The 22746-nt window shown below is 59.3% G+C and overlaps 1 protein-coding gene across 4 annotated transcripts in view; it reads right to left on the bottom strand.

Annotated features, from left to right (window-relative positions):
- CIITA (class II major histocompatibility complex transactivator) overlaps nucleotides 1-22746 on the bottom strand; it is a 40168-nt gene continuing 17422 nt past the window's right edge. For 2 of the 4 annotated variants that reach the window (XM_079121390.1, XM_079121393.1), the window contains exons 2-19: nucleotides 20987-21133; nucleotides 20734-20829; nucleotides 18522-18584; nucleotides 18298-18378; nucleotides 16224-16268; nucleotides 15065-15214; nucleotides 14490-14633; nucleotides 13957-14121; nucleotides 13455-13517; nucleotides 10117-11767; nucleotides 9151-9309; nucleotides 8458-8529; nucleotides 5583-5663; nucleotides 4970-5062; nucleotides 3379-3465; nucleotides 1087-1170; nucleotides 848-931; nucleotides 1-165 (exon numbers count right to left, since the gene is read on the bottom strand). In XM_079121390.1, the coding sequence (XP_078977516.1) occupies nucleotides 90-165; nucleotides 848-931; nucleotides 1087-1170; nucleotides 3379-3465; nucleotides 4970-5062; nucleotides 5583-5663; nucleotides 8458-8529; nucleotides 9151-9309; nucleotides 10117-11767; nucleotides 13455-13517; nucleotides 13957-14121; nucleotides 14490-14633; nucleotides 15065-15214; nucleotides 16224-16268; nucleotides 18298-18378; nucleotides 18522-18584; nucleotides 20734-20829; nucleotides 20987-21133 (3341 nt within the window). In that variant the 3' untranslated portion in view covers nucleotides 1-89. Of the gene's footprint in view, nucleotides 166-847; nucleotides 932-1086; nucleotides 1171-3378; nucleotides 3466-4969; nucleotides 5063-5582; nucleotides 5664-8457; nucleotides 8530-9150; nucleotides 9310-10116; nucleotides 11768-13454; nucleotides 13518-13956; nucleotides 14122-14489; nucleotides 14634-15064; nucleotides 15215-16223; nucleotides 16269-18297; nucleotides 18379-18521; nucleotides 18585-20733; nucleotides 20830-20986; nucleotides 21134-22746 lie in introns of those variants that run through there. The other 2 variants (XM_079121392.1, XM_079121391.1) reach the window with 2 other exon arrangements.

Below are 22746 nucleotides of genomic sequence, written 5' to 3'. Positions count from 1 at the left end.
TCCCACCTTCGCAGGGACACCAACCCCAAGTGTCCCCAGGTTCTGTCCTCCTGAGCCCACCCCGGTTACCTGGCCCAGCACAGCCAGGGTCATCTCAGGCTGATCCGGGAGTCCAGTTGCTGCAGGTGTTCCTGGACACCAAAGGGGATTGTGGGTGTCCACATTCTACAGGGAGAGACGGGCTCAGTGACCAGGCTAGAGGAGAGGACGTGTCTGGGCTCTCCCGGGCCAACGGCTCCCAAATCCCCCCTCCTGCCCAGCCCAAACCCTTGGTGACTCCCCACCTGGCAGGGTGCAGACCCTGGGGGTAAGGAAAGCAGAGGCCTAGAGCTCTGAGCTCCTTGTGGTTCTGCGGCTGACTTGCTGTGTGACCTCAAAGGCGGGTTACTGCTCTGTGCCTTATTCTCCTCACCTTAAAGTGGGTCTTACTGGATCCACCCTATCCATCTTAGAAGACGTGAGTATGTAAATCAGAGTGCTCCGGGAGAGTAGCAAGCACCAGATGGGACATTCAACATCACTGTGGCTTAACAAAAAAGTCAGTCCGGACTGTGTGAAATTGCCAGTTTCACGGATCGAGAATGGCTGAATGCCGGCAATTTCCTACGGTTCATCCTGGTGAAGCAGTTTCTGAACGTTCTGTGTGCCAGAACTGATCTAAAAGCTTTATTCACCTCAACTGGTTCAAACCTCATTAATTCTCTTGGGGTAGATGTTATTATCACCCCCCCTTTACAGACGAAGAAACTGAGGCCAGGAAGCTGAGAGCAGGCTGGAGCTCTGGTCCCGCCCCACCCCCACCCCTGGAGAACGGAGGGATTCCACCTGCAGGGCCACTGAGACTTACGCCAGTGTCTCCACGTGGGGGCACTTCCTCAGGCTGGAGGCCAGCTGCTGGGCACCCACGGCTGTGAACTTGTTATACTGGACACTGGGGAGAGAATCCTGTACTGACTCCTGGCCCCTGGGACCACCCTGCTCCAGACCCAGGCCACCACCCCAGGCTCTTCCCATGAGGTGGAAGGGTGGCCCCCAGGCTCCTTGAGGCCAGAGCCGGCCACCCGCTGCCAAGATGCCCACACTCACTCCAGGACCCTCAGGGACACCATGTCTGGAAGCACCCGCGCCAGGCTCTCGGCTCCCGGGTCGCTGATAGCATTGTTGTACAAGCTGCCAGAGAAAGAGGTGGGGGCAGGGTGCCGAGGGTGAGGCTCAGGGCCCAGAAGGATCACGCTCATCTGGAACCACCTTCCCATTTTACAGAGGAGCAAACTGAGGCCCAGAGAGCTGAAGCTCTTCTCTGCATCACACAGTGTGGCCAGAGAAGCAGGAGGACTGAGAGGAAGTCGTTCCCTGGCTAAGAGTGTAGGAACTCTTGGGAGAACGGCTTCCTGGGCTCAGGTCCCAGTGGCGCCTCTTGCTGCCCTGCCATCCTGGGCGAGTTACTTCACTCCCCTGAGACTCAGTTGCTCATCTGTAAAACGGACACGTGGAGTAATTGTGGGAAGAGCAAATAAGATCACGGCGTGGACCCGCCGTCAATTCTGGTTATGACTGTCTCGCAGGAGCCGCTGTGAGGCCTGCGGCGGTCACTGCAGCCGGCGTGACCAGCACTGCAGAGTCAGAGGAAGACCCAGCCACTGGCTGGCGTGGGTTTCTGCGGCAGGTTCATGGCTGACACCAACTGACACCGCGCTGATTGGAGGAGGGCTCCTGAGCATCCTTCCAACAGGCCAGGGCTGCTGCCATTCTGATTTCGGGGCCAGGCCTCTGCGGGGCTCGGCCTCAGCGGGCTGGGGCTAAATGCCAGCTAACTGCCCTATCGCAGCTCCACGCAGAGTGGGAACTGGGCGGGGACTTGGCCACTCTTTCTGAGGTCGGTCTTTGAACCCCAGAGGCCCCTTCTCAGGCAGGCAGAGTGACCTTACTGTACTTCACTGAGGCAGAGATGCACGTGTCCATTTGACCACCTTGAGGTCAGGACGTGTCTTTAATCAATGGAGCAACTGGGTGTGTTCACAGCATTTTGCACTCTCAACAGTGTCTTGGCACGGGTGGCCTCCCAGATTCCACTCTTAACGGGGTCTTGGGACGGGTGGCCCCCCAGATTTCACTTTTAACGGGGTCTTGGGACAGGTGGCCTCCCAGATTCCATGAACACAATGCTGCCTCACCTGCCTCTCCATTCACGCTGTAGAAACACAGGCGTGCCTGCGCCCACTAACCCGCTGACCACCCCTTCATGATCCGCACTGTGGCCTTTCCCACCACAGCTGCCGTCCTGGCCCTCCTTTGGGCCCTGAAACCCAAAACTCTTCGCCACCTGTGGGCATTTGCATCTGCCGCTCCCACCTCCAGACGTGCTTTCCCCTACCTTCCCATGGAAGGGTCCCTTTTCAGAACCCCCGGCCCCTCCCTGGTGAATTTGGGGATACTCCCTGTTGCACTCTGCTGGGCCATGTGAGTTTCCCTCACAGCATAATCCACTCTTTTAAAATGTTCTACTTATGTGTGTGTGCTTACTTTCTTACTATGCAAGGAACTTGAAAGCAACAAGCACATCTGCCTTGTTCATGGCTGTAGCTAGTTGCTAGCACTGTTCTGGCCCTCTGTTCATGTTAGGGAATACTGGATGCCTGGCACAACTCTGGTATATAGACTATGAGTTGTACAGTACACAACCTGCTCAGATGCACCGTGGGCTCCTTGCTGGAAAGATACATGAATGACTACCCATGGACCCATGGACCAGAGACCATCTTCCCTGGAATCTGACTCTGGTTGTCCTCAGCAAGTGAGGAGGCCTGGGGAAGGGAAGGGAGGTTCCCCGAGACTGGAGAGCTAGGAGAGCTGGCTGTGCTGAGCTGAAGGACTGCCGCTCTGGCCCAAGCTCCGTCCCCTCCGTCTCTGGTACCACACTGCAGCTATCCGCTATTCAAAGCAAGAGGTGCTATGCCGAGACCTACCAGGAGGTGGCAGTGTAAGCACTGGCTGGCACCACTCGGGAAGCCACCACTCCTGGACTCCAGAAAAGCCTAGTCCTGCCATCCAGTCTGGGAAGGGACCACTACCCCTGGCTCACTAGCAGCAGGCGTTGTGTCAAGCGCTTTGCACAGGCCACTGGGATGGTTCCCATTTTCCAGAGGAGGAAACCAGCTCAGATGAGGAAGAGACTCCCCCAGATTCTTCCACTGGGTCTGCAGCTCCTCCTGTTCAGGGCCACAGTGATGCCCATCTCCAGGGAGTCTGTTCAGCTGGATTCTAGCTGGTGGCCTTCCTGGTGTCGGGCAAGGTGGGTGCAGCGTAATGGCCTAGAGCTATTGCCTCCAGGGTCCCCTGGCCTCCCTGGCCTGCCAGCTCAGCACTAGGCCCACTCACCTGAGCCTGAGGAGGGACGCAGCGAGTGAGGGCAGGGCCTCGGCCAGCTGGCAGGCCCCCACGTCGGTGATGCTGTTCTGGGACAGGCTGCAGGGAGACAAGGAGGCGGAGGCTGAGGACTAAACTTGCCGCCTGCTTCCCCTCAGCCTCCATCCATCTGCCTGGCTAGGCTGCAGCAGAGCCAGGAACTCTTCCTCACAGGGTGGCCTGAAGCCCCCAAAAGGTACAGCGACAGTAGCGTGGGGTGAGGAGTGAGGTGGGGGTGGGAGAGAGAGTGGGCCCCTCCCCCGCCTGCCTTATGATTGATAAGAGTCCCCTCTTTCCCCTCGGGGGCTTCGAGTAGTTAAATAAATGTCTGTGATTTGGTGGTTGCCTCTTCAGGCAGGTGCTGGGCTCCACAAGGAAAGGAAAGCCATATCCCTCAGCAGTACTGAGCACGTAGTAAGTGCCCAATAAGAACTGAAGGGAGGGAGAGGGAGGACTGAGTGTGGGAGACCACGGCACTGTGAACCATGGGCGACGTCCCCAGGGGTACGGTCAGGGAGACCACTGAGGGAGCACTGGTGAATCCTTTGGCCATCCCAACCTTGGTGGAATGTGTGGACAGGTTTTGAGGCCGCCTAGGTTCAGCAACAACAAGCATGTCAAGCCTGCTGCACCTTATCTCTCTCCAATTTCCCAAAACCCGGGGCAGCTCAGTGATATTGGTTTTGGTGGCATGTGCCTGTAATGCCAGCTACCCCGGAAGCTGAGGCAGGAGGAGCATAAGTTTGAGACTAGCCTCAGCAACTCCGCGAGACCCTCTCCTGAAATGCAAAATAAAAAAGGCTGGGGACGCAGCTCAGGGCAGAGCACCCTGGGTTCAGTCCCTAGCGCCGTGGAGAAAACAATCAAGTGTCTCAATAATAATGTTGCCCTGAAAATCTATCACTCCTATTTCACCCCCTCAAGAAAATTCTCTGTCACTAAACTTCGTTTACTTTCCTTACTGTAATTGCAGGTTTATTTACTTGTTTGCCTCACGTCTCATCACTAGAATTTTGAATCCTTGAGGTCAGGGGACTTTTTTTGGTCTTGTTTAAAGCTGAATCTTCAGAGCCTGTGAGGTACCTGCAGTAGTAAGTGTCCCTTTAACAGTTGTTGATTAAGTGATTGGGTGAGTGGATGATTAAATAAACGATTGAAGGAAAGAGTGAATGAGTGAATGAATGAATGAATGAGTGAGTAAATGAATGAATGTGGATGAATGAATGAGTGAGTGAATGACTGCATGAATGAGAGAATGATTGCTGGATGGATGAGTGAATGAGTGAATGAATAAATGATTGAATGTTTGATGAATGAGTGAGTAAATGTTTGTGGACAAGTGAATGAGTGCGTGAATGATTGAATGAATGAATGGCTGGAGGATGAATGAGCGCGTGAGGTGATGAGTGGATGAATGAACGCGTGAATGGATGCGTCCCTGAACTGAAGGATACATGGCAGCCAGAGCGGGTGAGAGCCCACACTGACGGAGTGGATGAGTGAATGGAGAAAGCCGCTGGGCTGTGGGCGGCGGCAGCAGCCAGGGCAGGCGCGGGGCACTCACTTGAGCGTCTCCAGGGCCTTCAGCTGAGGGAAGACGGCGGCGAGCTGCTCGACCCCCTGGTCCCCGATCTTGTTCTCGCTCAGCGAGTCCAGGCTGCAGGTGTGAGCGTGGGGCTGTCAGCCAGGGTCTGGGGAGCACCTGACCCTCCCCCCAGCACTGGCCTCCTCCCACCAGGCACCTCCCCCTGCCGCCCCGAGGACCAACAGCCCCCCTCAGGACCTGGCCGGGCCGAGGTCGAATCCCAGCCAGCAGAATCCCGAAGAGCCCGAGCACCTGGCCACCCCTCGACCTCTAGGAGTTTCACTGTGAAGTGGGATGGCTTCTCCCCCCTCCCGGGAGGTCATTGCCAAGGACAGCAAATGAGGTCCTGAGTAAGGACAGGACTTTCCGAGGTCCCAGGGGAAGCCAAGACTTTCTTTTTTTTTTTTTTTTTTTTTCTTTTTCCAATTGGGCTTCTCCTCTGCTGCCCCTTCCCTGCAGTGGGGTCACCTGGTCACTCACACTAGCCATGCTGAGGAAGCACGGGGGGCAGGGACAGAGAGCAGGCTCTTTCCTTCGCATTTGCCTGGGGACAGGGTTAGGCAGAGGGAGGGGTCCCAGGGTCTTTACTCACTCCAGGTGCTGAAGGGACGAAAAGGCAGGAAGAATCTTTGCCAGTTTGGGAAAAGCCTGGGGCCCCAAGAGGGGGCCCAATCTAGGAGGCAAGGAGCAGGGGTCAGACCCCACACGGCTGGTGCCTCTGTCCAGCCCCAGGGTGCGGCAGAGAGGGCACCAAAGCCGGGCACGGCACACAGCCCTTTCCCGCATCCCCAGACCTTACCGCTCCCACCCCTGCAGTGGCCCCAACGCTTCTGCCCCACAGGAGGCCCACGTTCACAAGCCCCCGCAGGAGGCCCACGTTCACAAGCCCCCGCAGGAGGCCCACGTTCACAAGCCCCCGCAGGAGGCCCACGTTCACAAGCCCCCGCAGGAGGCCCACGTTCACAAGCCCCTGCAAGAGGCCCACTGGCTCTGGCTCCCCAGCCGTCCTCTCTGAGCAGGGAGCCACTTCTCACTCCTGCTGACCGTCGCGTACACCCACGACATGGTCCAGATGCCAGCCTGGGACCACTCCCAGTGATACATCAGAGGGCTTACTTGTCTTTCCATCTGAATGACAAAAAGGACCGTTCTGAGCACTGATTGTGTACTCGGCACGTGCCGGGTCCTTCCATCAGCTTCCGTGTCACTTAGTCTTCCTGACTCTGAGCTAAGGGCTCTTCTTAGTCCCACTTTATAGATGGGCAAGTTGAGGCACAGAGAGGTCAAATAACTCACACAAGGTCACACAGTCTGGATTGACATTTAGACCAGACATCAAAGGAATGAAAAAATAAGGACAATGAAGGGCTGTTTTGTTTTTAAAATCTAGTTAAATACATTCAATGTGAAGAGCAGTCTTTTATTCTGAAATAAAAAACCAAAGGGCTGAAGTGTTGCTCAGTGTCAAAGCCCTCCTGGGTTCAATCCCCAGTACCCGCCTCCCCCACCCCAAAGAGAGAAAGAGAAAGACAGAGTGTACAGGCAATGAGATGAGGGTAAAGAGGTACTGGGGCTGAATCTGGGAAAGACCCTGATTACGGGGGCTGTCCTTGCAGAGTTCCAGCTGCCTGACCTGATGGGTACAGTGGCAGCCAGAGCAGATGCCCAAAATAGTCCCTTCCTTCCTTCCTTCCTTCCTTCCTTCCTTCCTCAGAACCTCCTCTGAGCCTGTGGCCTCCAGGTGGCTGTTCACCCTGCTCGAGGCTGTTCCACCCCAGGGCTGCTGGTCCCCAGAGAGCAGTTCCGACCTTGAACTAGGGGATTTTTAAGCTGAAAATAATTCAGCACCAGAAGGAGCCCCAGTGATTGTCCTCAGATATTTCCTCTTTTCAGCAAAGTGTTTACCTCTGCACAAATTTGGCACCTTGTCTTTGGTTCAAAACAAGAGGCACCTGGCTTCTCCTAGGGGTGCGTGCAGGGGAACAGCAATGGAGGAGCTGACAGCCCATTGGTGGTCAGTGGAGGGACTGTGGGGGAGTCACTGGCCTCACTGGGCCTCAGTGTCCTGATCTGTCAAATGCAGGAGTTCATGCCTGCCTCCCAGAGCAGCTCTTGAGATGAGCGAGGCGTATACAAAAGGCACTGAGCTCCTTGTAGGCACCTAACGAGGACCGAACACTGACTAGTTTGTTCCCTGGTTGGAGCCCAGAGCCAGGCTGACCTGACTTTTATGACACTGGATAAGCCATTTGAATTCGGGGCTCAGTGTTCCCATCTGTACAAGTGGGAGATGCGATAATACCTGAAGGAGGATCACAAGGGATAAGGGGGGGGGGGGGGGCATTGAAAATTGAAAAGCGGCGTTCCTGACCTAAACAGCTCGGTCAGGGCCCATGAGCTGGTGGCTGCCACGCCATAGTGTCCCCAGAGCCCACGGTCACCCCGGCTGTCCTGCCCAGAATGGTGTCTCCCCGCCTGGCTACACATAGGATGATCACTGGCCCAGCTCGCCTGAGACCAAGGGGTCTCGCGATGCTACAACCAGGCCGGTCCCACGCAAGCTGGGCTGTCCTTCACCCCAGCTGCATATCTAGAACTCCTGGGAGCCGGGCCTGGGGCCACAGGTGTATAATTCCAGCAACTCTGGTGGCTGAGGGCGGAGGGTCGCAAGTTCAAGGCCAGACTGGGCAACTTAGTGAGACGAGGCGCTGACTCAAAATAAAGAAATAAAAAGAGCTGTGGCTGAAGCTCGTGGGTATGGTAGAGCGCCCCTGGTTCAGCCCCACCACACACACATACACGCCCCACTCCTTGGAGTCCTCGGAACTGCGGGGAGAGTCCCTGGGTTGGAGGGGGGTCTGGCCGTCCACAGGCTTAAGACCACCAGTGATTCTCATAAGCGGCAGCGCTGAGGACCAGCGCCTGGAGGTGGACAGACCCCCAGGCTCGGAAGGCAGAGGCCGGGACGTGCATCCCCTGGGGAGGCCGTCCCTCGTGGCAGAAGTCAGCGAGCTCAGGCGTAAATAAGAGGCCTTGTGTGATCCTCGCCACTGTGGCCCTAGAGGCATCCCCAGCAGGAGGCCGTGGCCCAGGGCACACAGGAGCCTTCCCAAGCCTCCTGAGTGGCAGTCCCCTCAGGCCTTCTCCCCTGCCCCCCTGGGCACGGCCTCCCCCTGTCCTCATTCTTATCCCTTGGCCAAGCTCCAGGGCAGATACCACCTCTCTACAAGTCCCTGGACCTCCAGCTCCCTGAGGACGGCCCCTCGGCCACTCCAGGCAGCGCTCAAAAGAGTGCTGGTCAGTGAACCGGAGCGACCTCATCATCCAGCACATGGGTCGGACTCTCCAGCACTTGCCCAGACCAGGCACCCGGCTCTGGAGACTGGTAAGAATGATCCCAGAGACCTCCGGGGCACTGCTGAGAGGAAGCGTGGGCTCCTCCAAGGACAGCCCTGCCCTTCACTTACGCAAACTCCAGCTTCTTCAGGTCCCGGACAGCAGGCAGGGCCCCCGGGGCATCTTCAGAGGAACTTCTCAACCTACAGAGAACAGGCGGTCTCAGGGGGAAGGGCCTCTCCTGTCACTGAGCCCCTTACTGGCTGACCCGGTGCCCCCAACTCTCTGGGAGGAGGACTTCGTTGGGGCTATGTCGCCTTCCGCTAAAAAGAAAAACAGCAGGACTGTGCGTCTCAGGGGATGGAGGCTCAGAATCGGCACTGCGCAGCACCTGGCCCAGACGGCACACAGCAGGTGCTCACGCGTTGTGCGGTGAAGGAGTTAGAGTCGGCTAAGTTGTTCTGTGACCAGGTTTCCCCTGCCCTCTGGACTTGGGCTCTTCCGTCTTTAAAATGGCATGACCCAGGTCCTGGGTTTCTAGACACGGAAGGCACCCTTGGCACCTCCCAGCAGAGGGGTTTCTCCTTGGCCTTAGCCGAAAAAGAACTTGGCACCCAATGGCAAGTTCTGACCCAAGCAAAAAGTAAAACTGCGGGGGTTCTGCTGGGTGGGGACCGCGGCGAGGGGTGCCGGGTACCCACTGCCCAGGAGAAGGGCGCAGGTGTCTCAAAGGACCAGAGGCACTGGAAATACCACGGCAAGCTTGATAATGGTTCCTGCACATCCTCAGCCTGCACGGCCTGGGCCACGCCCCATCCTCTCACCTCTGGGTCTGCACCAGGTTGCCCAGATCTTCCACATCCTTCAAGGACTTGGCCTTAAATGGCTCAATGGTGAACTTCTCCTCGGCTGCCTGGAGTAGCTGGGTCTCCCCACGCTGCTGCAGGGACTCCCACAGCCCCACTGTATCGCTCAAGGCGGCCCTGTGGAGGGAGGGCCTCAGACCCAGGCACAGTGACCGGGCTAGACCGTAATGGAGGGGCAGCTCTATGAAAAAACCTCCTGCCCACTCAGTTACTTTACTGCCTTAACTTGACTTCCACCTCTTCCAGAAAGTCATGACCACTTCAGCCCTTAATGATGCCTCCTTTCTGAAAACTCTCACAGTGATTTTGTTTCCCTTTTTGCTTTGGCAACTAGGAAGCTCAATGTTAAATCTGGGGCACAATTGTGTTAGATGTACATTTTGGGTAAAGTATGTTTAGAGGGAATCCAGCAACAATTCCCTGGAGATTAAGATGAAGGGCTCAGATCGTAGAAGGGCTTGAATGAGCCAAATGAAGGAATTAGACTTCGTCCTGAGGGTGATGTGATGCCCTTGGGGGTTATAAGCAGAGGATATGATCAGATGCAAGTTCTGGGAAGACTTTTGGTGGCCGAAAATAAGTGGAGTAGAAGAGGATACAGTGGAGGCAGAGAGGCCAAGGGGAGGCTGTGCCTTCAAGCGCGAGACAACAGTGGCTTCATCAGGGGATGGAGGGAAGAAAATGGGTGGGAACCCAGGTCAGCCTTAAACTCGAAGTCTGGCCCTGTACCTGGACTTGGGGGCCCGCTGATATGGCTGGAAGAGTGACTCCGCCCCGCTTCGGCTGTGTGCCCAGCTGCCCCTCTCAGCCTGTCTCCACGCTCGCGGGAGGAGCCCATTCGGCTGGCCCCTCGCCACGGTCCACGCTAACAAGCGACAGTGACGCACCCAGAAGGGAGCTCCTTCCCCGTCCCCTGCCCCCCACCTGAAACGGGTGACAGAGCCGAGTCCCACGAGGCTCTCCAGGCCGGAGGGGTCGATGCCCGTGCCGCGCAGGTCCAGCGTGAAGTCCCGGCCGGCCGCGCTCAGGGCCTCGCCCAGCACGTGCGCGTCGGAAGGCGAGAGCCGCGCGCCCAGGAAGGAGAGGCGCGCCGGGAGCTCCCGCACCACGTGCTGCCAGATGCCGGCCTCCTGGGCCTCGCGCGCGCAGTGCAGCAGCTCCAGCAGCCGCCTGGCCCGCAGCGCGCCGGGCTGCAGCCGCTTCAGGTACCTGGCCAGCGCCCTCTGCTTCCGGTCGGCAGAGGAGGCCTCGGCGGGCGCCACCAGGGCTCCCAGGCAGCTTTCGCGAGGTTGAAAAACCAGTCCCGCCAGAAAACGGGGCACAGCCTCCAGCCAGTTGTCATAGGGCCTCTTCTTCCTTGGGGTCAATGCCAAATACTGCGGCAGTTCCTTGTCCTTGATGTCGCTGCTCAGGGCCAGCCAGAGGGCCCCCAGGAAGCACTGGAGGAGGAAGCTGGAGAAGGCCAGCTCCACCTCTGCAGCCCCCGGGACTGGCCGCACCAAGCCTCCGGCCACAGCCCAGGCCCTGGCCTCCGGGGATGGGAGCTGGCCCTCCCGCAGAGTGCCCTGGTGGGCGCGGCCCATCTCCCAGGCCAGCTTGGCCAGTCCTGCCAGGGCCCCCGGGGGGCTGCCCCGGGCCACAGGGCCCAGCAGGCCAACATAGAGTCCCGTGAGCGTGGAGGGCAGCTCGGCCTGGTCCCCCAGCTCCAGCAGGGCCTCGGAGAGCTGGCACACTGCCCTGCAGATGGCGGGGCTGTGGCTGTGACTGAGGAGGAAGGGCCGGTCCCGGAGGAGGGCCAGGGCCCTCTCTGGGTGGTCCGTCACCTCCGAGTTCTCAAAGTAGCGCCTCACATAAGCCTGGGCCTGCTCAGCCGAGAAGCCAGTCACCTCGAACAGTGCGTCGGCCTTGCTCAGGATCTGGGCCAGGCGGCCACGGGGCCGGGCCGTGAGGAGCAGGGTACAGCCTCGCAGAAGCTTTCGCTGGAAGACCGCGGCCAGCAGCCCCCTGAGGGACCCGCGCTCTGCAGGTGCCTGTCTGCCGCTGCCGTGCAGGAAGCCATCGTGGGCCTCGAGCTCCTCAAAGGCGTCCAGGGTGAGCAGCACGCGGTCGGGCCTCCTTAGGATGTGCCTGAAGACCACGTCGTCCATGGCCAGCGGCTGCGGGCCCAGGGAGCACAGCAGGTCCCGCAGGTGGAAGGCGTCCCCAGGGCGGTCCAAGCAGTGGCAGGGGATGTAGAAGACGAAGTCGTACTGTGGAAGCTGGTGGCGGGCCCAGGCCCGGCTCACGGCCCGCGCCCAGTGGCTCTTCCCCTGCCCGGCCTTGCCCAGCACGGCGATCACTTGAGTCTCCCGAGGCCGACGGCAGTCGCTGGCAGTCCGCAACACCTCGGCCAGACCCCCGCGAGCCGGCTGCCGCTCTGCCCAGTCCGGGGTGGCCAGCTCCCTCTCCTGGCTCTTGTTGCTGCCCTTCTCCAACCTGGCGCTCACCAGATCCACCTCCACCATGATGCCATCTGGGCCTGTGGGCTCAGCCCTGTACCTGTCCTGCAGCGAGCTGTAGAACCGCTGCACCGCCTCTGCAAAAGCCGCGGGGTGCCTCCGGGTCACGGGTCGCGGGTGGCAGGCCAGTCCTTCACCCGTCCCCACAGCCTCCAGCGAGAGACACTGCTCTCCGTTCACCCAGCCACGTCCACTCATCCCTCATCTTCTGGGCTGCTGGGCTGCTTTTCCCTCCCTCCCTTCCTTCCTTCCTTCCTTCCTTCCTTCCTTCTCTCCTTCCTTCCTCCCTTCCTTCCTCTGTCCTTCTCTCCTTCTTTCCTTCCTTCCTTCATCTGTCCTTCCCTCCTTCCTTCCTTCCTTCCTTCTCTCCTTCCTTCCTCCCTTCCTTCCTTCCTTCCTTCCTTCCTTCCTTCCTTCCTTCCTTCCTCCCTTCCTTCCTCTGTCCTTCTCTCCTTCTTTCCTTCCTTCCTTCATCTGTCCTTCCCTCCTTCCTTCCTTCCTTCCTTCTCTCCTTCCTTCCTCCCTTCCTTCCTTCCTTCCTTCCTTCCTTCCTTCCTCCCTCCCTTCCTCCCTTCCTCCCTTCCTCCCTTCCTTCCTCCCTCCCTCCCTCCCTCCCTCCCTCCCTTCCTTCCTTCCTTCCTTCCTTCCTTCCTTCCTTCCTTCTCTCCTTCCTTCCTCCCTTCCTTCCTCTGTCCTTCTCTCCTTCTTTCCTTCCTTCCTTCATCTGTCCTTCCCTCCTTCCTTCCTTCCTTCCTTCTCTCCTTCCTTCCTCCCTCCCTTCCTTCCTTCCTTCCTTCCTTCCTTCCTTCCTTCCTTCCTTCCTCTGTCCTTCTCTCCTTCCTTCCTCCCTTCCTTCCTTCCTCCCTTCCTTCCTTCCTTCCTTCCTTCCTTCCTTCCTTCCTTCTCTCCTTCCTTCCTCCCTTCCTTCCTTCCTTCCTTCCTTCCTTCCTTCCTTCCTTCCTTCCTTCCTTCCTTCCTTCTTTCCTCTGTCCTTCTCTCCTTCCTTCCTTCCTCTGTCCTTCTCTCCTTCCTTCCTTCTTTTCTCCTTTTTGCATTATTGGGGGTTGAGCCCAGGAAACCCTACCCCTGAGCCACATCCGCAGCTCTATATTTTTCGTTCTGAGACAGGGTCTGGCTAGGCTGCCCCGGCAGGCCTGGAACTCGCCGTCCTGCAGAGCTCCTGAGGATGGGGTTACAGGTGTTCACCTCACACCTGGGCTGCCATGCCATTTCTTATTCCCTCCTCACTCAGTCATGTTGGCCTCACTCTCTAGGAAGGACGGGGTGGGAGAGGTCTCAGAGTCCCCACAGTGTGACCTGCGTGTGTGCCTTCCTCTCCTGACTCTCCTGCTTATTGTGATCTTGAGTATGCTACACACCCTGCTGGGCCTCAGTCTCCTCATCTGTAAAATGGGGCTAATCCTGGGGTTGTCGGAGACTTTGAAGACTCAGTACATGCAAGGCGCCTGGGTGAGCACTGTCGGTCACTCCCGGGGGCTCTGACATCCCTCAGCCACGCTCCCCTTTCATTCTCTCAGCCTCCCAAATGCACTGTCAGCCCCTGTGCTAGGCGGCGATCAGGGATGTGGGCTTCCCGAGGGGCAGGTCCCCGGTAGGCATCCCACAAGCTAGCTTTGGAGGGATGCTGGACGATGGCAGCATCAAGTGAGTGACTGAGTGAGCCCGTCAACACATCAGGGACCACAGGAACCAACTGAGCTTCTGCGTGCAGCACCCAGGACAAGAGACCCTGTCGCCACTCACCAGGCCATTTTGGAAGCTTGCTGGAGACCTCTGGGGCTGTCTGGCCTGGGGATCTTTTGTCCTCTGGAGATGGAAAGGCCAGCATCAGTTAGGGCTTGGGGAGCTCCCTCATCTGGGTCACTCGGCCCTCACTCCCGAGTCCCCTAAGTTGAGGTTACAAGATGGTGGCCGGAGGCTGTACGCTATGGCCAGCTGTACTTTTTAAAGATCTCCCCAGTGTTTTAAAACTCACAGTGTCTACGTAAAAACCCGGGTTTCCAGCTTCGGGGGATCTGGCCACACTGGGTCTGCTCCCTGCTGTCGGGGCAGGACGCGGACTCTCCGCTCCCGAGCGGCCCTCACCCGCGACGCTCCTCCCTGGAGCCCTCGCCTCTGACCCGCTCACCCGCGAACAGCACCTGCCAGCCCCTGAAAGAGGATCTGACGTGGACCGTCTTGCAGATGCTCCTTCCCCGGTCCTCAGTGATGCCTTGTGACACTCACAGGCCCCGGGGGTCCTCACCTGTCCCAGGTACACGGGAGGTCAGGGCTGATTCAGGCATGCTGGGCAGGTCAGCTGCAGACGGAGCAAAGGGGCTGGTGGAGCCCGGCCGGGCCGGGGACTTCGGGAGGCCATGGATGGCAGGGCCGCCAGAAGGTAGTGCTTGGCTGGTCGGGGACATCTCACCTACGTTGAAGGTAGAGAGGAAACCTGCCTTTCCTGGGCCTAGCCACAACCTCACAGCGTGGCAGGCCGGCGGGGACACACCCGAGGGTCGGGGGCACACTGAAGGAGGGAGGAGACCCCGGCCCTGCATGCACCTCTATGTTGGCCTTGTTAACCTTCAGAGTCAGAGAGGCAAGGTGACGCAGGGAGGGCTGCCCGGCCGCCTCAGGGAGCACCAAACCCTGCTTTGGATTTTGAGAAGTGGAGATAGAGAAAGGCCTGCTGGGACGAGAAGCGCAAGAAGGTGCCGCAGGCCATTGCCAGACGCCTGGGTCGGGGCGGACGAGGTCAGGGAGCCGTCGGGGTGGGGACAGGCCTCCCACACTCACCGTGGCAGATGAATACGCTGGAGAGACTTGTGCTGGGCCCTGAGATGTGCCAGAGTCCCTGGGGCAGAGTAGGCAGCATGGAGATAATCTGGATGGGCCCAGCAGGAAGGTGCAGGCGGCTCCCCGCCGCCCCGGAGGAAGGCTCTGCAAGAGACAGAGGTGGGTGGGCTCTTCCGCTGCCCCTCCTCTAACTGGTGACGATGAGGTTCGTGTCTGGCCCTCCCAGAGTGCTCTAGTTCCCCTGAGAGCAGCAAGCGAGCCTGTCGGGCAGTGGTGATGTCCCCAGCTCCTAGCAGGGGGCTGGTAGGGACAAGGTGCCTCCTGAGGAGGTGAAGGAACAGACTGGCCGGTGCATCCCCTGGTTGGTGAGATTCCCTCCTGGGCCTCCCAGGGACGTGATTCCTTCCCAGACAGTTTCCAGCAGGGGCTGAGAGGGACGGGACTCTGAGGATGAGCTGACTGGGGCAGGGGTCCGTGTCCCTGGGTGGGGTGTTCCTGTTGCTGACACCCCCGCCTCACCAACTGCTGGACCACATCCCAGGGCAGAAGCCCACCCTCCCTGGTCCCCTGCTTACCGGGCAGCGGAACAGCCTTCTCCAGGTGGATCTGGCTAGATGCTGGCTCCTGGCTGAACAGAGCAGCTGGCAGGCCGGGCAGGGTTGGGGGATTGCTTGCTGGTCCCACCAGGAAACTGCCAGTCACTATGGGCACAGCAGGGACCTCGGCTGGGGGGACGGGGGCTGTGTTAGAGGGGGCTGAGACCTGGGTGGCTCCCAGAGGGCCCCTCCTGGGCTGGGCGGGTCTGGGATCTCCCCTGGCTGTTAGAGTTCACGCCTGTCCTGGCTGAGGCTGAGCTGGTCGCCCGGCTCTGGGCAGGCAGCTCCCAGTTCTCCAGCTCTCTGGGCCTGGAGAGCTTCCCCGAGCAGGACGCCAGAGGCCCCCACTGAGATCTGGGGGCGGAACAGGACCTATGACCAGGCTGTGGTCTCTGGGCCCCAGCCCTCAGGCTCTGCCTAGAGAAGGGCAGGGGTATCCCAGCCCCCATCAGAGGGGGCAGGGCTAATCTGCATCCGTGAGGGGACCCCTAGCCCTCTGAGAACAGGGACCACTTCAGCATTCTGGGGTCTTCGTGGGCAGAGTTCCTGTCTTCACCGTCCGAAGGTGGGGCTGAGGGAGGACCCCACCTCCCCCATGGGGTTGTTAGCTCCCTAAGGACAGAGACCACCTCTTCATCATCCTGGGGTCCTCACGGCAGGACCAGTCTCCACCATCAGAAGGGAACTTTCTGGGGTGGGGGGGCTAAGCTTCCTCCATCAGCCCCTGAGCCTTTATTCCCATCTGTTCTCCACTCTGGGCTGGCCTCTACCTTTTCCATAGCAACTGGGTGGAGGGGGGGAGGAGGAAGCCAGGAAAGAAGCTTCTAGCGGAAGATGGTGAGCTGGGGGCAAGGCAGTGAGGCAGGGTGGGTTCCAGCTCCGACTTGGAGCAATGAAAACGAGAGGCCAGAGGTCGTCTGGGGAGAGGCCGAGTCTCCCAGCAGCCCTCACCCAGCAGGACGTGGGCTAAGGTGTCCTGATCTGGGTTTGAATCCCACTGCCCCTCTCACCCGCTGTGTGATCTCAGGCAGGTGACTTCACCTCTCTGAAAGTCAGCTTTCTATGCTGGTTTTACAGGCACTTGAGGAGGCCCAACTGCCCCGCCTCAGACTCTCCTGGGCCCACCTGCCCCACTCACCTAGCTTCCTGTGCTTCAGGTCTGTGGGATGCTCCTCTGAGAAAGCTGCAGAGACAGCAACCGGTCAGTGGCCCCAGGGAAGCCTGCCCCAACCAGGATGGGGCTCACAAACCCCAGCAGGCCCGCGGCTTGGCCTTAGCAGCTGGGAAGTGGCCTCGGGGGTCCCATTCTCTCTCCTTCCTCTAAATGCACTGGCCCCTGTTCCTCAGCTGGAGCCCAAATCCCAGGGAGAAGCAGCGGGCAGGGAGGCCGCGGAGGTGGCGGCCTGAGTTACAAAACCCAAACCAAGCAGCCCACCAGGAGCGCCTGCACCACGACCTCGCTCGGCCTTTGGTGTCCATCCAAATCAGAGGTGGTGGTCCCCACGTTGCCGGGCGCCCTGGAGACAGGCGACTGCAGAGCCCTTGTCGCAACCCTGCGTCCCTGGCAAGGGCAGCCCGACAGAGGCTGGGGCCTGGGATTGAGCTGAAATGGACCCAGAAATGAAAGGATGGGTGGCTGGAGAGAGCAGGGGACAGAGATGTGATCGGGCGAAGGTCGATCCCGCAGAATCTAAGGGCAGATCTACGGGCTCACGGTGGGACACCTTCTCCTTCAGTGTGTGTTAAATCTTTATGATAAAATATTGGGCCAGATAGTTATTGAATGAAAACGGCAAGAAAAGAAGGGAGGGAGGGAGGGAGGGAGGGAGAGGAAGAAAGGAAGGAGGGGAGGAAGAGGAAGCGGGTTCCCCATCAGGTCCCTGGGCCCCCCAGACAGGAGACAGGAGGACAGTCAAGGTACAGCTTGGCCACTGGGGCGGCCAGAGAGCGGCCGGCCTCCGGGTGAGCAGTTTCCGAGCGGGTCCTTTAGGTGGGGAAGCCGAGGGCCGGGGAGCAGGAGCGGGGGGTACTCTTTGCACCTACGGGACTTTTAAGCGCCGTGTGACCGACACTCACGAATCAATCGGCCGGTGCGGGGCTGACGCGGTGGGCACGCAGCCCACGCTCGGTTACTGTCGTGATTCACTGACTCAGTGAGCAGACTCACGGGGCCTGGCGCACAGTAGGGCTCTGTGCGAGAGGCTGGGGATGCAGTGATGAGCCAGGACAAGGGGAGGATGAGGCAAAGCCAGAGCGGGGGCGCCGGCTGGCTGCAGGTGAGGACCCCGAGCGGGTCCATGTGGAAGGACGGCCAGGGGTGGCCCGAGAGGCCTGTGGTGGGGGGACATTTGAGCCAAGACCTTAAAGGTTCAAAGGATGGGAGCCAGCGATGGGAGGAGACAACAGCCCTGAGGCTGGGAAGGCCCAGGATCACAGGGTGGAAAGGAGGCAGCAACCGGCTGGGCTGGGGGGGCTCCTGGTGGGTTAGGAGAGGTGGGAAGCCTGGAGGGAGAGCGTCTGCCCTGGGCAGTAATTGGAGGGTGAGCAGGACAGCGAGCGACCAGATCTGCATTTGAAAAGCTGCCATTGTGCCTGTAATCCCAGTGGCTGGGGGGAGGATGGAGGCAGGAGGATCACAAGTGCAAAGCCAGCCTCAGCAGCTCAGCACAGCCCTGTCTCCAAATACAATATTTTTAAAAGGGCTGGGGATGTGACTCAGAGGTTGAGCACACCTGGGTTCAATCTCCCATATCACAAAAAAGAAAAAAACCAAAAAAGCTACCATTGGCACCAGGCGAAGGCGGACCAAGAAGGCAGGGAGTCTGCACGGGAGGATCAGAGAGGTGCAGATACTTGGCCAAGGTCACACACACCACAGCAGATTCAGGATTCCAACCCAGTTCTGCCGAGGACAGATGCGTGCCTTAGAGACCTCCCTCAAATATCAGGATGACTACTCAGGGCAAGAGAAACCAGGACCTAAAGGTCATTTGGGGAATGGTAATTGAAACAGCAGGGGCAGAACCCTGTCAGCAGAGTGGCAGTTTGCAACCTGGACCATCTGCTTCCTCCCGGACAGCAGTTAGCTGTGGTGAAGGCAGAGGCTGTGGGGACCCCAAGCCCAGGTGGGGCAGACGGGGCTTAACCAGGGAAGCACATGGGAGCCACAGCAGGTTCTGGAGCCAAGGAAGGGCCAGGGAGGGCTTACTCACGTCTTTTCTGGCTCCTCTGCTCTGCGTCTGCTGACACCTCCAGGCCCTCGCCGAGCACCCCGTCCGATCCTATGTGCTCCACTTGGAAGAGAAACCAGAGACCAGCGCTCACCATCAGTGGAGGCCTCCCTGTCCTCCACGGGGGAGGGGTGGTGCTCAGGAATGATGGTGCCTCCCCAGGACAGGACAGTGCGGGCTGAGCCAAGACCCCCTTCCCGACTTACTGAAAATGTCCCTGCTCAGGCCCTCCAGCTGTGAGTCCTGGAACACGTACTGGTCCAGTTCCGCTGGCCAGACAAGGAGAAGCACCGTGAAGAGAGCTCCCTAGAGGACCACCGTGTGCCCAGCCTAGGGTTGGCCACCAAAGGCCTGTGACCCTCTGGGCCTGGCGCACAGTGGGAGCTTAAAAATGGAGCTGAACTTTTAAATGATCAGAGGAATGAGCACAGTGTGATCCTTCCTGGCCTTTCAGTAAGCCCCTCCCTGGCCCTTCCTTGGCTCCAGAACCTGCTGTGGCTCCCATGTGCTTCCCTGGTTAAGCCCCATAATCAAGGGGAGAACTTCCTGACTGCCATGACGTAGCCTGTGGCAGCGTGGAAGAGCCGGCTACCATTCCACCTCTGTTCTCCAGTAGCCCTACTAGCTGGGCAACCTTGGAGCAGTTACTTAACCTCTCTGGACCCCCACTCCTCATCTGTGTAAGGAGAATAAATAATGCCTGCGTCGGCAACGATCGGAAGCTCTGAATCGCAAGCATCAACACAATACCGGTATACAGTAGGCACGCCATGACGTGGCGTAGTATAGGAGAGGCACATGGCTTTGAGCCAATGGGAAGGGAGTTTTCACAGAAGATGGTGAAAGGAAAGAGGAGTGCAGAGGGGGCGGGACCAGCAGGGAGGCCTCCGGAGGAAGGGGCGCTGGGTGTGCTTGGCAGTCCCATCGTGGGGAGCGGTCGGGCCTGACTTTAGGGGCAGTGGGGGTCACGGGGACGCTTGGCTGAGACACAGGAGGGCGGCAGTGAGGTGCGGCTGCCCTGTCGAAGGCTCCCCTGAGCAGACCCTGTCCCGGTCCACGGCTTCGCGCCTGCCTGACGCCTCTGCACCTCGGAGGCCCGGCGGGAGTGCCCGGGTGCCTCCGTGATGGCAGGGAGGGCTTAGCCTCCGAGGAGCTTCAGGGAAGCCCAGGGCTGCGAGGGACAGCCCGGGAAGGCCACCTCCCCGAAGGCTCAGGTGGCTCCCCCTTCCTCTGGAGCTGCCTCCAGGACAGAAAATCCCCAGATCCTGGTTACTGTCCTCGCTGTGAGGAAGTGTGACTGCTGTGGACGCTTTGGCTTCCCCCAGGACGCCACCAAGCCATTCCCAGGAAGGGAAGGAATCCAGCAGCCTCTTGGGTCTGTGCTTTCTGAGTCCTACAGTTATCGCTCCTCTCCGTTCTGCCTTTGTGGGCTGTTGACTTCTCTGCTCTGGTGGAAACGGGCGACATTCATGCCAAACACAGGCCTCCTGAGTGGCGTGGTTCCTGGGTTGTCAGGGGAGGTCTGCCAAGAACAGTTGTGCAGGTTGTTTGCTGCACAAGTTTGCCCAGTCAAGAGGACAAATGGGAGAAGAAATCCAAACTAGCCTCACCTGTGCTAGCCAAACTGTTACTTCCTGGTAGGGGCTGCACCTTCCAGAAGAAGGGACGCCTTTTTTTCTAATTCAACAAAGCCTCTTAGGCGGTAGTGGTGACCCTGGCGGGAAGGGGTCCTCTGCCCTTCTCTCTCTTTGCCCCTCAAATCAACAGCAGCAGCAGCCCCTGCATCTCTCTTCAACGGTTCTGCCTGTGTCTGAAAGCTGTACTTTTGAACACTGCCTGCCAGCTTCTCAACTTAAACCTTGCAAGTGTCCCAACTTCAGACTCTGTTTTTATGATTAAAACGGGGACTTTGAAAGGAGGAAGTCCTGGGTTAGAACCTCAGACCTACCACTACCATTTCTAACGCAGCCTCCGGCAGGTCGCTTCCCGTCCCTGCACTTCAGCGTCCTCACCTATCAAAGGGAGATCCTAACGCTACGGCCTCCCCTCCGTGGTGGGAAGGCCGGGGCAACGATGCACTACAGCACCGGGGGCACCATGGCCGCCCAGTAGCGATCACAGATACTAGCGTGGCTCAGGAGTTGGGGAGGAAGAGGGGAAGGAGTGTGTGGCCTGGGCTTTACGTGAAGGAAAGAAAGAAGAGCAAGAAAGAGAGAAGGGTGTAGACCTGGGGCCCAGGGCGCGAAGGGAGGTTTGCTTGCCTGGGGTCGTTGGCAGGGGTCCTCCTTCCTCCCTGGGGTCTCCACCCTTCCAGCCTCTGCTCCCGCCCCACCCCCATCCGTGCTGGGGAGGGGTCTGCTGGTGAGCAGGTGAGTAAAGAAGGAGCCCTTTCTGGCACGGTCCCCTTGCTGGGCTCACCGATGTTGGCATAAGCCTCTCTGGTCTCCTCGTCTCCCTCTATGTCACACAACAGCCTGCTGAATTGGTCGCAGTTGATGTTGTCCGTGTCGGGTTCTGGGAGGAAGAGGCCCTTGGATGAGGCGGGAATATCTGGGCAGAGGGTTGGGGCAGGAGGGGAGGCGCGGCTGGTGCGCCGGGAGCCGGGAGCTGTCCGCGGTGCTGATGAGCTCCCGGCTCGCCGGCCGGCAGAGGCCCCAGGGGCGCGGCGCACCTGAGCAGGGCTCGATCTCCTCTTCCCCCGCCAGGTCCATCTGGTCATAGAAGTGGTAGAGGTGCAGGGGGTCGGCGCTGCTGTGCAGGAGCTCCAGGTAGCCGCCTTCCAGAGGCCCCAGGTCCATGGTGGCGCACTGCCCAGTGCCTGGGAGAAAAGATGCGCCCAGTCATCTCGTGGAAAGATGAGGGGTTGGGGGAACGAACTCCTGTGCTCAGGGAGGCGGGAGGGGGGCTCGAGCTTCAATCCTGGCTGTGAAGCCTCGGGCAGGTCACTTGACCTCTCTGAATCTCAGCTTTCCCACCGTTGGACCTGGAGAAGGAGGCCTCCCTTGCAGGACCACCAAGAGGTCAAGGGTGGCTCAGTGGCATGCCAGCCGTCACAGGAAGCTCAGCATCTTGGGGTCGCAGACTCCAGACTGCCGGCCAGACCTGTCCACAGTGCTGCCCCTGCCTCCCTTCACTCCGGGATTCCCTTGGCCTTGGCCTTGGACCTCCCGGTGTCCCCAGAACCACACTCCCCGTGCCCCTCCATGCTTGGCAAGTGCTTAAAAGTCCCCTCAACAGGAGTCTTTCTTCCACTTACAATTCCAGAGGGGGCCAGTGATCACCCCGCTGACAGGGGAGTCCTCAGCCCCCGACCCGGGCAGAGGGCCCAAGCCAGCGCCCCAGCAGGGCAGAGCCCTGTTCTTGCTTGGGTTTTAATGCCCCGAAGCGCTCGTGTGCTAGACAGTGCAGAATGTCGGAGGCGCCGGACCAGGTGGGCCCCTCAGAGGCTTAATCCTTGAGGGGCTACGATTTAAGTGGACTACTGGGCCGTAACTGTAGGTGGGTGGTCACGGCTGAAGGAAGCAGGTCTCTGGAGACACACCCTCAGGGATTGGGTCTTGTCCCTGGCCCTTGCGATCTCTCCCTCTTCCTCCCTCTCTATTTCTCTCTCCCTCTCTCCCTCCTTCCCTCCCTCTCTCTCCCTCCCTCCCTCTTTCTTCCTGTCTCCCTCCCTCCCTCCCTCCCTACCTCTCTCTCTACCTGCTCCTCCCTCCCTCCCCCTCTCTTCCTCCCTCCTCTCCCTGCTCCCTCCCTCCCTCCCTCCCTCCCTCTCTCTCTCCCCCACTGTCCTGAGCTGACACCCTTCCACTATGACGTCCTGCCTCACCTCAGGCCCAGAGCAGTGGAGGCAGCCGACCAGCCGACCGTAGGCTGAGACCTCTGAAACTGAGCCAAAATAAAACTCCTCCTCTGAGCTGCTCATGTCAAGTATCTTGGTCCCAGTGACAAGGAGCTGACCAACACCAACACTGTCCCCTAGCCACCAACACGTCCCTGTGTGTGGCATGATGCATAACTAGAGCTTACAGGTGCCCACTGAGTTCCAGGCCCCGTGACACCCTGTCTGGACATTATCCCATCTGAGTGGACGCACACATCAGCCATATTGACATATTTTTCAAATGAAGAAAGGCTCAGAGAGCTGGGGAGAGCTGGGGTGCCACCCTGTCCTGGCTCCAGCGCCTTGGCTTCTTCGGCTGCTTCTTGAGTGACTTGAGGGCCCTGCCCAGTGAGGGAAGGTGTGGGTGGCAGACGGCTTCCCTTTTAAGGAGCTGTCTGAGATCCAGCAGAGGAGTGGCCCGCGTCTTTGGTAAGTGGGCAGTATTTTTAGAAGGTCCTCTTTGAAACTGCCCCTGGGCTACCGTGCCCCTTCCAACTTGAACACTCCTCACCCCTGCCACGCGAGTCCTCCGGGGTGCATCCCGTCCTCAC

Source organism: Sciurus vulgaris (genome assembly GCF_902686455.1).
Source record: "Sciurus vulgaris genome assembly, chromosome: 18".
Lineage (NCBI taxonomy): Eukaryota > Metazoa > Chordata > Mammalia > Rodentia > Sciuridae > Sciurus > Sciurus vulgaris.
The sequence above is the reverse complement of the archived record's forward strand: the minus strand, read 5'-3'. Positions and strand labels throughout refer to the sequence as shown.